General features: G+C 44.4%; 1 protein-coding gene across 7 annotated transcripts in view; it reads left to right on the top strand.

Moving 5' to 3' along the window:
- VPS13B (vacuolar protein sorting 13 homolog B) overlaps positions 1-14,506 on the top strand; it is a 3,181,000-nt gene that overhangs the window by 469,275 nt on the left and 2,697,219 nt on the right. For all 7 annotated transcript variants that reach the window (XM_078686964.1, XM_078686965.1, XM_078686963.1 and 4 more), the window contains exon 14: positions 12,744-12,913. In XM_078686964.1, coding sequence (XP_078543090.1) covers positions 12,744-12,913 — 170 coding nt within the window. The remainder of the gene's footprint in view (positions 1-12,743; positions 12,914-14,506) is intronic.

Here is a 14,506-nt window from a genome sequence, read left to right as displayed (position 1 = left end):
CCTCCGCGCCAGCACCGGATCGAACCTATGAGACTCCCATGCGTGTTCAAATACGGTGAGTGTCACGTGCACTGGAGGGTGGGCGTAGTCGAACCCGCATCAATGCCACTGCTGCCCCGTGAAGAACAGGCCGAATCACTAGTAAATGCGGCGGCCATCTTAGGGAGGCTAAATTCCCCCGAGCTGGTGCCAGTGAATGCAAGTAAGGCTAAATGAATGATTGGTCATTCTGCGTAAGTGGAGGTGATGCGATCCTGCACAGCACAGGGGGATCCTCTCTTAAAAACCCAGTGTAGCAGCATGTTTCCAACAGAAAAGTGGAGGTGTCGGACACCACTTACACTGGTCTGTGCAAGGAAGTCATCATAATGGAATATCAACAGAGACTGGCTGACGCCAGACTTGCAGGATACAGGCAGCAGAGGCGGTCCTTAAATCGACCATACAATCCACCCCGTACAGATTTAAACTGGCGGAGATAAATAGTGAGATCTCTGAGAACAAGGAATACCTACTCAAGGAAAAAATTGCTAAACTTCAGAAGGACATCCAGAAGTTCAACAAAGAGACAGTCTACCCCTACTTGAAAGATGATTATATTTCATCCAAAGAGGGTTACTCATCTGACGAGGGTACCGACACGAGTAGACGGGGATCCTCTAACAGTGATTCTAGCACTGATAGTAGGGGTAACAACACCCAGAGATGGGGTTACTATCACCCCCATCAGAACTACAATAACGCACCCGCATACCAGGGGCCACCGCCGCCCCCTCCTCCCCCTTTGGCAATTACCCATGTACCCCCAAGGCCAACCCCAATACAATCAGGGGTATCCCCCCTTTTTTAGGCAGAGACTGAGGCAGAAGAGGGCACAACAGAGGGACCCAGAAAGGGGTGCAGTGGCAAGATCAACCAGCACACCTAATGGAGACCAAGAGTCAGGCACGGGGGAAAAGGAACTGAACGCACTTGTGGTCAATCGATCCCACAGGACCCTGACCGAAATGGAACATAGGGTATTGGAAAAGGGTCGTGGATATGTACCCACACCCAGAACAGACAGATTCAGGGACACCTGTGAAATACAGGAATTTTCCCGCAAAATCAGCTTGAGCCTTCTTCCATGACACCCCACCACTTGAACGTCAAGACTCAGGACTGAGCAACTGCTCTACCTTCTTCACGCCCAACAATGGGATGGTTCCCCCTGAAATAATGACATTCGAAAAAGCAGTACTCTAGGATCTGGCCAACATCCCTACTGCTAGACCATTTCATAATTTGTCGAATGCTGAAGAAACAGCAGCTAGATCCCTGGCAGAAGATATCAGCATAACTATTAAGCAAGCTGACAAAGGGGGCGCAACAGTGATACAATCCACTGAGGATTATGACCTTGAATGCAGACGCCAGCTGAACAACACTAGATTTTACACCCCTATTACCCTGGACCCTACTACCAGACTCAAATCAGAGATCAGTAGTATGGTTTTTGAGGCAGAGGCTAATGGGTGGATACCAGATTTCCTGGTGACAAGGGACCCAAAGGTGCCGTATTTTTATACACTCCCTAAAATACATAAAGGCACCACTCCGACACCAGGGAGACCTATAGTCTCAGGTATCGGGTCACTCTTGGAGCCTCTATCGAGATGTTGTGACCATTTTCTCCAGCCCATAGTGAAAAAGACGCCCTCATATGTGCGGGACACAAATGATATATTACGCATCGAAGGTGAAATACAGTATACTACTGAGATTAACCTACTGGTTACCCTTGACGTTGAAGCGTTGTATACTAATACTGCAGGACAATCTGACTGCCATAGAGACATGGCTCAGGAAAGAAGACTGGAACTCACCCACCACTATCTCCTTAATCATGGGGTGTGCCACTCTAGCATTCACTGAAACTATTTTGAATACCAGAAACAACTGTTCCATCAGTCGCAAGGTACTTCCATGGGGATACCTTTGCCCCAAGTCTGGCCTGTCTCTTCGTGGCTACCTTTGAGGAGACGGTCATCAGGAACGCCAACAATCCCTACATAAATAACCTAACCTTGTAGAAGAGGTTTATTGATGATATTTTAATCTTTTGGAAAGGGGACCGCACGACCTGTACGACCTGTAATGAGTTATGCGCATGGGTCAATACACAGAATCAGTTCACACATACCATCTCAGAGACCAGCCTGACTTTTTCTTGACCTGACTTTGGAACTCACACACACAGGATTGAGTACACACCTGTACAGGAAACCCACCGACAGGAATAGCTTATTACTATACCTGAGTCACCACCCGAGGGCTCTCAAAGATAACCTCCCATTTGGACAGTTCCTCCGCATCAGGCGGAACTGTAGTTCCACCACAAATTACAAAATTGAGGCCAAGGTACTGGAACAGAATCTAAAGGAAAGAGGTTATCCTGAACGGCTGGTAAGGGACTCCTCTAAGTGAGCGCTAAATAATCCCAGGGATGCGCTGTTGCAAACAGTACAGAGAGACCCAGTTGAGAACTTGACTCGCGTCACATCATTGACACCTGATTACACACAGATCAAGGGCATCATAGGTAGGTAGCTATTAGCCCCACCACTGAGTGAACATAGATTAACTTCACATAGAGTAGGACCTGAAAAATGTCCACGGATCATTAGAACCATTGGGCAAGAAACATGTTGACCGTAGGAGATGAGCGTAGCTTGTACTGAACCTAGGAGCCAGGAAAGCTGCCAAAGAAACACTGGAGCATCCTCAACACAGGCGGGATAGAGTTCCCAACACCTTTAAGAGGACAAAAAACCTGAAGGATGTTATTGTACACACTAGGACCCCCGCACCAGGTAGAAACAACACACAGAGGAGACTCTGGGACATCCCCCCTAGTCACTGCCATTATCCTTGTGGCACAAGTGTAGTCTGTGATCAGACCAAGGTGGTCAAAACTTTGGCGTTATCCAACACTTTCACCTGGACAATGAGAAGCCATACCAATTGCAATACATCCAAGTGCATTTACCAGGTGGTCTGCCCATGTGGGAAGAGATATGTGGGTATGACTATGTGACTAGTCAGGACCCGCATCATTGAACATAAGAGTAATATAAGATGCCAGAGGGTCAGCACCAGGATGTACACACACTACCAGAGCAGGGACACAGTCCAGACTCATTACAGTGGTTAGTATTAGAGTCCCACCCTAGGATCACCCAACAGGCACTATTCAGGATAGAACAATGGTGGATACATCGCCTATCCACATCAGTGACTGGCCTGAATGACGAAATTCCGTGGGCATCTCTGAATACCAGATGAACACATGTATCTCCAATGCTACTGGTGTGTACATCCACCTGCTATGATGTCCTTGCACAGACTGCATGTATACCCCACTCCGAAGCAACTGGGGTTTATATACCATTATGATGATTCCTTGCACAGACCAGTGTAAGGGGTGTCCGACACCTCCACTCTGGACACATGCTGCTACAAGGGTTTTTAAGAGAGGATCCCCCTGTGCTGTGAAGGGATCACATCACCTCCACTTGCGCAGAATGACCAATCATTCATTTGGCCTTACTTACATTCACAGGTCCCCGCTCGGGTGAATTTAGCCTCCCTAAGATGGGCGCCGCATTTACCAGTGATTCGGCCTTCACTTCAAGGGGCAGCAGTGGCATTGATGCGGGTTAGACTCCGCCCACACTCCAGTGCACGTGACATGGACGGTATTTGAAATCGCACGGGAGTCTCATAGGTTCGACCCGGTGCCGGTGTGTAGGGTAGGTGAGTTGGCTGTTCCCCAACGACGGAATGGTGAGTAACTAGTTAACTGGGATCACGGGCCCGTTCCCGCCCCTGTCCACTACCTGAGCGTTGGGGGCAACTTGTGTGTTCTGACGCTCCTTGTTTGGTTACTGCACTTTAATAATTGCCGACTCCTGAATCACTATGCGAGCGGGGAGATGTGCGTAAAGGCGGATGGAGTGATAGAGACTTCCCAGTTCCTGGTGTCTCATGCCACTCTGCCGCTGTGCCGCAAGCTTCTTGGCCCATTACGGTGGTGGTCGCCGGGATGATCGGGCGCGACGTGTGACCAGCTCTAACTGGGTTGGCTCTTGCTCCCTGTTCACAGCCTAATGACGCACAACTGAGTGAGTGTGGGGGTGTGCGACTTGATGCAGAGACTGACAGGGCTCCCACACTTGGGGGGCGTTTGCCGTTCTGTTGCCATGACGCTAGCCCCATAGGCTGCTACAGCGGTGACCGAGTGTGGTACGTGGACACTCTCTGGCCCGGGTGGCTTGGGTGACTTGTTGTAAGCCTGGATACTCGATGGCCCCGGCGTCTTTTGGGCTAGTGTCAAGAGGTGCGCTGTCGCTTTCGATTGCTCCACGCGCTTATGAATCACCTGCCTGTTTTAACTTTGTTTCTTACAGGACACCACGCTACTAGGTGTCCAATAGAATCACCACACACCGATTGAGGCGATATCCCCTACTATGGAAGGTGAGATATTGTATGACGAATCATGGTACTGTATTTCTACCGCTGTTATAGTGACACATGACACCTTGACTATGGCGCCTTGCATCCTCACCATTGTTAACACTGTTTTTGAATTTGTAATGTCACAACTGTCACCCGGCCTGTGGGGCTGGTTAGTCTTCCATATATAGCTGGACTGGTTCCAACTATGTTTTTAAATATGCACCTTGACACACCTAAATGTTTTGGATACCTTGCGTAATGCTTTGTATCTGTTTATGTGCCTAGTTCATTTCCTGATTCTGTGGGAGTAATAGAGGACATTAGGAGGGGCTCATTGAGTCTATTAAATACACCATAGGACGACAACAAGGGTGTTCACTTGTTTATATTGTTATATATCCCTCTCTTTACATCACTGAACCGTACTATTGAATATTTCTATCATAGTGACTACATGTGGTAGGTAGCTATTAGCCCCACCACTGAGTGAACATAGATTAACTTCACATAGAGTAGGTCCTGAAAAATGTCCACGGATTATTAGAACCATTGGGCAAGAAACATGTTGACCGTAGGAGATGAGCATAGCTTGTACTGAACCTAGGAGCCAGGAAAGCTGCCATTCTACACATTTTTAGTCAAGGGGATAACAAGCCTGAATAAAAGTATTATTTGGATTATCCTACTTGTTTTACGCACACACTTCACTGTATCTACACTTCACGGGCCACACCCCCCCACCTTATCTTACGGCAAGGAACAAAAGATCTCCGACAAAGAGCCCCTTTATGGGAGCCTGTTGGGTATTGCAGCGTCGACCCAACGAGGAGCAGGTCCAAATGATGAAGCATGATACCTAGCTTGCTGGGTGTGTGAGGACCCTAGTTCCGACAGAGTGGGATCCCTCCTTATCCTTCCACAAAAACAGTGCCCTACTTCCCTATCTGTATCCACGATAGTGGTGGGTCGGATGTCTGTTTGGTCTCTAAGCATCACCTTGTTGAGGAACAGCAAATCTCTTGTGTATTGGACCTCAATAGAGCTTAGAGCTTTTATATCCATCACACCAAAGACCATTGTGAGAATGGTAGGCTTTTTATGTGGTTCTCTAGGGCAAAGGAATGCAGTGCAGAAAAGGTTCTGTTACAGGTTAGTCCCCTGCATTAAAATCTGCTGCACATTAGTGATGAAGCAACCTCCAGAATATCTAAGGGCCTATTCTACCATGGCCCTGGCTGCAACTGCTGCCTTTGTACACGCAGTGCCTGTTCTTGATATTAGTCAAGCCACCACATGTGCATCACTGCCTTCACTGCCTTCACTGCCAGGTCTGACGAGAAGGGCACCACCCCTTCAGTACTGCTGGACTTTTTATTTTATTTTTGATAAATCTTTTTATTTCAAAAAGTGAACTAAATGGTCAATACACACAATGATTACATTTGTTACTGAGTGCACAGTCAAGGTTGCAATGAAGTATACAGTAACTGGTTCTCTGGCATACAAGACGGTATCAATACATAGCATTACATAGATCAAGGGCGGGGGTTCACATAAGTTGCCTCGATATTCGTTCCAATTGGACCAGGCTGCCACCCATTTCCAGGGGCAGCCCCGGGCCACGTACACTGTCTTCTCCTGCAGCATGCACAAGTCCATATCATTCTTCCATTCAGTGAGCTTTGGAGGTGTACCTGCTCCCCATAGGCGTGCAATATTTCGCTTCGCAATTTCTAGACCTAGTGACACCCACAGCTTGCCCTTGGCTGATAGATCTGTGGGTTCCCATATATTTAAAAGACACCTTTTCGCTTTGGGCCGTGGTTCCACCTCCCAGACCTCACGCATACAGTTGTGTACCTTCTGCCAATATGCTTGTACTAAGGGGCACTCCCATATTATATGGAGAAAGGTCCCCCCCCCATACCGTTGTTTGCAAAGTGCGTCCTCACTTCTGCCCATCTGCATCAGTCGGGTGCCAGAGATATAAACACGGTGTAGCACCTTCAGCTGCACCAGCCTTAGCTTTGCTGATATGGCTACTTCCTTGGGAGAGGTAAGTGCTTCCCTCCACTCTTCGTCATCGATTGCTAGACCATCGGCCTCCCACTTTCTCCTGAGTGCCAGCAAGGGGTCTGGGGTATGATTAATATGTTTTTTGTATGTGAGGGATATTGCCTTTTCTGGAAAATGGCCGTCCAGTAGTTTTTCCTCCAGGGGAGAGGATTCTGGGGATGTCGTCCCGGGCGGGATGTTGGCCCTGAGGGAGTGCCTAACCTGCATGTAGCGAAAGTGCTCCGTTTGTGCCAGATCATATGTGCACTGAAGCGACTCAAATGTAATGACCCCGTCAGGTCCCCATAGGTCTTTTATATGTGAGATCCCTATCGGGTCCCAGTTATGAAACCCTTTGGTGCACCCCAGTGTACCCAAATTTTCAGAGACCCAGAGCGGGGTAGCCAACGTCAGTCTGTCAGCCCATCCCAGTTTACGATGAACGATATGCCAAAGCTGGACGGAGTGTCTTGGGGGCCCTGTTCTTTATCTGAACTTGGGAACACTCAATGCTCATGCTTGGAAATTAAAGAGGATACATTTAGACTCCTGTTAACTGCCTGATTAAGTGAAGGGTGTGATTTTAGTTACAAGATGTATTTTTACTCACTGAGTGTGCTCTGGAAGGCATTTGAACATTTGAATTGTATGGATTTGGGTCACTGAAAAGAAGGCAATTCGGATGTTTCAGCAATTTTTTAATTTCACCTTCCTTGTCTTGAAATGGTCTAAGCTTTAGTACTGTTTAGGCCTATTTAGCAGGTATTTCAACTTTTCTTCATTCTGCTGAACACAGTTTCTAATTCCATTCATCATTTGTGATGTGATGTTTAAGGAGGTTTCAGAATCTTCCCCTAGTGCCATTTGATGCATATTAATGGCATCTCAACATGATACTAACCTTTTTGATTGGATCCCTTGGTGAGCCAAAATCATGTTCATTGCATCACTGAAAACATTCTTTAAAGTTGATGTTAGATGAGCAAGGAAAGTTGGAAAATGGCAGGCTCCCAGTAAAACCTCTGTACCTGAGCTAATAAAGTGAGTTTAACCGCATGCGCGCGGCGGCTTTTCCCGCTGTACGCGGGGTTTTTAAAAAACGCGCGTTACATGACGAGCTGAGCTCGTCATCAGCGTGCGAGCGGCGCAACTCATGACGATCTGAGCTCATCATCAGCGCTGAAGTGGTTAAGGGCTCATCCTTGTTTTATTCCGAAATTCGTTTCTGACTGACATCCTGTTTAAATGATTGCTGTACCTGCTTTTTATCCACTTCCACAACCTACTAAGGTACAAAAAGGTTTTCACCAAGTCAACCCTAAAATCTTACTTAGGGGCCGATTCCGATGTCGTAAGAAATGGCTCCGGATGGGATTTGGTATTGTCAAATCCGATTCAGAATCCTTGTTTCCTACCGAATCGTACAGTTTTCCCAATGGCCGATTACGATGCTCGAAAACCATTCGAGCAGACTGAATCGGTTCTAAAAGCCATCCGGACAGCCGGAGTCTTTCAGAGCTGATTCATACAGCCCTTTGGACATGGTTTCTGGACAAGCGATTACGATGACTGATTCGGGCAGCCGTTCAGATTCGGTTTGCCCGAGATGAAACGGCTGCTAGAATCTGTCTTTGGGGTCCGTTGCGTGCCCACCTTCACCCGCAGGCGTCCAAATGTGGCCCATGGGGGTACCATCGGGACCCCTCTTCTCAACCATGCACAATGTGGTAGGCACCATGGGGTGCCTGCCACATGGTGCAAGGTTTTCCCCAACCACCCCTTTTTTTAGTGGGATCCTGTATTTGCATTCCGGACACAGGCTCCCATTGAAGTCAATTTGAGTCCGACCGAACGATGTTGGGAGGCATCTTAATCAGTTGTCCCGAATCACAGGACCTGATTCATTTGAAAACTAGTCCAGAACCGATTAGTTCAGGACAGTTTCCAAACAACATCGTAATCAGGCACTTAGTGTATATGCAGAAAGAACTGGAGGACAGAAGACTGATTAACAATACTATTTGGTGATTCTGGTGCTGAAATGGGCAGAGCTGTGCCAATGTAAAGTAATTCTTTTTTTCAGTTGGAAAACCTCCTCCTTCTTCTTTTAATACTTTATTAAAAATCAAAGTATATTCCAGTGCAGCCCTAGCTAAAACTGGTGACACATGTAGATCAGCAGAGCATTTGTTACACAGATTACAGCGAGCATGTTGACCTCCGGGTGTTATGTTAAAAGTGGTCTGACCAAGGTCCTGAAAGCATGTGGTGCTCATTGAGGCCTCCATTAGATTTACATACTGACTCCTCCAAAGTTTCACAATAATATATCCCTCTTAGCCATTCTACCAAGGGGAGAGCTGCAGTCGATCACATCTGACAGGTGCGATCTCCTTATGTAGTGAATAGGCCAACAGCCATCAGCGCACGGGCTACCCATAAACCCCCCAACCATTCATTATGACTAATAAAACTATTTTTAATCTCTAGTGAACCATATACTGGTAACTAATTTGATGATGTAGTGGGCCCAGGAGTTTTGAATGATTTGGCAAACCCATACTATGGTAATATTACAACACAGGTGATTTGAGCAGCCACTTTTTAACTGTTTTCTCAGCAGCATAATAAATACTATGAAAGTATTTGAATGGGATTAGATGCAGTCTAGCTGATATTGCCGACTCTCTAACTGCCATCTTGGCCTCAACCTGCATCCTACCCAGGTAGTGCTCCCATAGAGACCCAAGTGCCACTAGTGGAATGGGTGTATTTACTGCAAGGGATCTATAAAGTCGTGAGTTGCATTTCGTTCAAAGCATTCCATGGTGAGCTTAGATTCTATTGGGTTGAACTCTGGGCAAGAACCCAATTCTTCTTTATGCATCCCACTGCTATATTCATATAACCCCTTTTCGATACGTGTCTTTTGACATGGGCTATATATCATTTCTTTATATTGATATTTCCCTATACATGTCTGGAATATTTTGTTCTATCTTAGAATGCATTTGTGATAACAGTAAATGAATTATTTATTTTTATATACCACTTATTCTGTTTGTATACTTGTACCATGGAGGTGTAGTCCTTAAGCTTGACATACAGTTGTATTTTTAAATTTTCGGTGTTTTGCAAAGTTAGCTTTGTGACAAAGAGAATGAGTAAACAGCCTTGTATTTATAGTGATCTAGCTCCTCCAAAATGTCTGTATCTTACTGGGAAGTGTGTGTTATTGTTCACTGCCACATGCTGTTTGGAGAATTAGTAAGGGAGCATGAATATGAGGAGGTGGAGTGGCGATGAACCATGTATGGCGTTGTTCATTAGGCTTTCCATCCTTTGTTTGGTCATGAGCCGTGGAGTGACCTCATTGCAAGTGGGAACATATTTGTGAGGTTCTTGCCGAGGGTGAGGCAATTAGCGTTTGACTAGCTGGATTAGATGGATTCCTACTAAAATAGTCGACACAGAGAGATAACCAAAGTGCTAAGGTAAGGCATGCAGGCAAATGGCACGTGGGCGGGAAAACATGTTTTTGTGTCGTGGTTCACCTAAGATACAAGAAGAGACAAGTCTATAACCAGAATCTTTATAACTGAATCAGTTTGTATAATTGGAAATTATCGAGCTTGTAGCATCATCAGAACATATTTTGTTGAGATCATATATCTCAAACAACTGTTTATGTAGTTAGGGTAAGGACGATTAAGAAGATTTCTAATTTTAGCAATGTGCAAACAGAATTAAAGTAGATGTGTTGTTGGATGTTTTCTTCCTCTTTTGAAGTTTCAGAGTAGAAGCATCTTTATGGGTTTTGTGTCACCTAAAGCTTTATGAATATTAGAGCTTTACATTACCAAAGTGTATATCCTGTGTTTGTAGCGTGCCTCTGTAAATCAATATTCATAAAAGACAGTGAATATGATGTATTCCTTTATTGGAAAAAGAAATGACAACTAGTCGATGGAGCATTGAATAGTTGTACAATCAGTTAAAAAACAAGCAGAGACAAAAGTAAAGAGATTACTAGAATGTTATATTGTTAGTCTTTGCATTGCTACCTAATCCGACAGGGCAGTCGGTGTCTGGAGCAACGGCAAGTGGAACTGTCATGGTGAAATTACAGTCATCTGCACTCAGGGACCATGGGCCAGATGTACAAAGCTTATTTGAAGCCACAAGGCCCGATTTGCAGAAGCGGGCAATTTGCGACCGCAGTAAAGCATTTTTCAATTGTATAAAAGGCATATTGCGATGCGGTAACTTGTTACTGAATTGCAAAGTGCATTTTCAACCCAACACCAATTTGGTATTTGGAAAGGAAATGTTTAGAACATCCCTTCCAAATACTGAATCGCAGTGGTATATACTAATATTTTGCGACTGAATTCTGGTCACCAGACAGTAATACTTTACCAACAATTCAAAATTGATTGTAACCCACTCACAAATGGGAAGAGATTCCTTAGAGACTTGGCCTTTGAGAATGTCTCCCCTTAAAAAAATAAACCTAAATGTTTAATTTTCTTTTTTGAAACGCATCCTCGTTTCCTTTAGGGAAAATGACGAAATGTCTTTTTTTAAATTGCTTTATTAAAAAGCAGTCACAGACATGATGGTCTACTTACTCCAGCAGGCCACCATCCCTATGATGTCAGTGATTCCTAGTGGGTCACAAATTGCAACCTAGCACTTAATATTCATGAGGCTGGTTGATTTGCAATCCAGTAGGAATTGCTATTCTAAAAATAAAACTGTCATGTATTAGGAATTGCGATTTCCAAATTGCACTTTTGTAAGAATCACTATTTGGGAATCAGAATTCCTAATTTTGATACATCTGGCCCAATATTCTTCAGGAGGTAGCTCTGAAGAAGGAGTAAGCAATGAGGTTGGCCATCTGATTTATCTACTGTTATTGGTTTGACGTTTTTGGATAGCCATTACGTTTGAACTTTTGATATTGTGGCAAAGTGACAACTACTAAATGTGGCACTTGCCCATCTTGTGCAAATAGATTTGATTCTTAATCTTTTTATGCTCACCCCTCAATAAAAAAGAAAAATCTAAAATTAAACTACATCAGTGATAGGGACTGCAAAGAAAGTTTGTACAGTGTCCTTTGAGGTTTATGAAATAAGAAACATGCTCTTCTGGGAGAGCATGGCAAAGGTTACTATTCCAAAGGATGGATCCTACATTGAGAGGAAGTTCTTGGGTTGTATTCAGGATTGCAGCGTTTACTGAGCATGTAGTTCATTGGGTGTTACAGTTTAAATTATTTGTCCGGGTAGGTCAGAGTTATAGGTATATGTTAAAAAGCAGATTAAATATCTGGATATGCGGAGGTACTGACATTTGCTTGCAATTGTGGGTGGGGTGGGAAAGTCTGTGCGCAGTTTTCAGTGTATTATTATTATTATTATTTGTTGTTTATTTATACAAATTGTACCCGTTACTATTTCCACGCCTATAAACTCTTAATGATGTGCCTTTATGTAGATTTTGTTGGGCTTTTGCCCTCGTGGTACTTTTTAAATCTAATAAAATGTTTTTTTTTTAAAACCAGATTAAAAACAAGTTTACTTCACTGGCAGTGCTGGTTTTATGTTTTTTACTTAGCCTTTACCAATGTTTATGTGCCTTTTTTTACACATTTTGTAACTGAATTTAAAATTGCACACATTTATCAATTTTCCATGTATGTATTTTGTGTTTCTTAACATGTAATGGGTAACACTTTTTCGTATGCCATAGCTTTATATCATTTCAAGCAAGACCAGTCCTTATTCATCCATACTTGCACTCACCCAACCCCCCAACAGTTAATTTTGAATTCATTTAATCTGACCAGTAACATGAGTGAGTACATCTCTTGTATGTACTTCTTAGGAGGATTATTTTGAAACACAAAAATAATACTAGGGTCAAAGAGATGAACCATGACTGGACACTTTACCTGCACTTTGTATTCTCCATCTCATAGCATTAGAATGGTACCTGAAACCTTTTTTTAAATAGACATTGACCTTAGCCGCATTTGTCCCAATGTTGCCTCAATCCATTTGTGTATTTTCAACTGAAGTGATTTTTAACTTAATTTGTTTATAGTGTATATTTTTTGCCAAAAGGTTATGAGCACGAAACTGAGGTTTACTTCATATTTCTTAATTCTAATTTCGCAGTTGCTGTAGAAGAAAGCAAAACCATGCCAACTGCAGAAGAAGTGGCATCTTTAGAGGATTACATTCCAACTCGACTGACGTGCATTACCTTTCTGAAATGCACTGTTACGATAACTATGGCTGAATTCAACCTGCTTGGCCAATTGCTGCCTATAATTATGGGACAAAAGGTATGATGCATAAATCTCAGTCATTCTTGTTTTTAAATGATCTTGTTGTTACTATTATGAATTAAATTAACATAAAATATATCTAATTAAAAGTCTTGCTGAGTCTACAATATCTCCCTTCGACGTCTATCCGGAGCGCTGTTGTTGACATTTTTTGGCTCTTCACTGACTTTCAGTCTGGGTTTTAACAGCAATAGTGTGCTAGGGATATATCCCTTGTGCCACACCTACTGGACGCAGATATCTGTTACAGATCCACAGGTGTCTCGCATCTAAGCATGGTTCAGAGTAATTCGACAAATGCTACCTGATGCATCTGAACTCCATCAGGGAGCGGGAAGTACATTGTACATTGCAGAACGCAAACAGTAGACACACTTCAAGTCACAGGGCCCATTCCGCTTAAAGTACCATTCCTGGTCTAGCTCCTTGCCCTCAAGTAAGTCTGAGGCGAAGTTCAAGGACAAATTTTGGTGCAATACAGGATGTCCAGCAGAGAGTCCTTTCTCTGACTCTCCTGCTTCAGGGAGAGGTTGTGCAGTCGATACTTCAAATGCCTGACTCCACACTGTCGTCCGACTGCAACCCCATTTCACAGTTAGTGGCTCACTCGGAATTTCCTCTGGGACCCTGGACTTCTGCCTGTGGGACTTGCCTCAGAACCAACTGATCCTGTTATACCTCTGCCCGCCTTCTCACCAATACCAAGCTACGCCTCCACTCCACTTTGGTGGAGATCACGCCAGTTCCAGCAATTCTCCATGCCTCTCTGCTTCAGAGGCTCCAGGTCCATATCTGATACCTACACCGATATCAGATCAGAAGCCGAGTACAGCTAGATCTTAGCTAGTGACTCGTTATTTGGTTACTAAGGCACAAGCAGTAATTTCTGAGGATTTTCTGGTAATGCTTCTACCTTGCTGCCAGTAACGTTCATGCCTTGAGGGTTTATTTGACTCAGGCTGCAATATTGTAGAAAACCTGCAGAATGTTCTGTAAACAGGGATGAAGTTACAAACTGTGGAAACTAAGGCTAATCTTACCGACATTTTGCTGCCTGGTTCTGCAGCTTAAGAGCAATTGTTATCTTTCAATGAAGTACTGACAGATATTCTGATCAGAGCACAGTTGATGCCTTGCTCTGCACCGCCGGTAAGTCATCCCATTGTTTGGTGTTATAGACATGCGCCGGTGACTCAGACTTTTTGAGTCAGTACCCAACATAAGAAAGTCTTGTGGTGTAGGCAGCAGTCAGCCCTGATGCCTTCTCTACTGCTCCACCTGATAGAGAATCGAAGTGCTAGTTGAACTTTTTGGTGTCTGAATGTAGTCTGCATGTTGGGCAGACACATTCATGCCCTCTAGGATATGGCAATTAAGATCTTGCCTGCCCACCATGAAGAGTTTTGGAACTTCTTTGCACGAACAGTTTATTGCGGACAGGATGCAGCATATGTTGCGGGCTGGGCTAGACTCCACAGATTATGTAGGTTGGGCTATGATCTCTGAAGTTGTCATCACGCCTGGATGCGTGCCACTAGTTTCTCCATGGACATTCAGGCATCCCTCGTGGATATCCACTTTGGTGACGCA

Source organism: Lissotriton helveticus, chromosome 4_1 (assembly GCF_964261635.1).
Source record: "Lissotriton helveticus chromosome 4_1, aLisHel1.1, whole genome shotgun sequence".
Lineage (NCBI taxonomy): Eukaryota > Metazoa > Chordata > Amphibia > Caudata > Salamandridae > Lissotriton > Lissotriton helveticus.
Note: the sequence above shows the minus strand (reverse complement) of the source record. Positions and strands in the feature narration are given on the sequence as shown.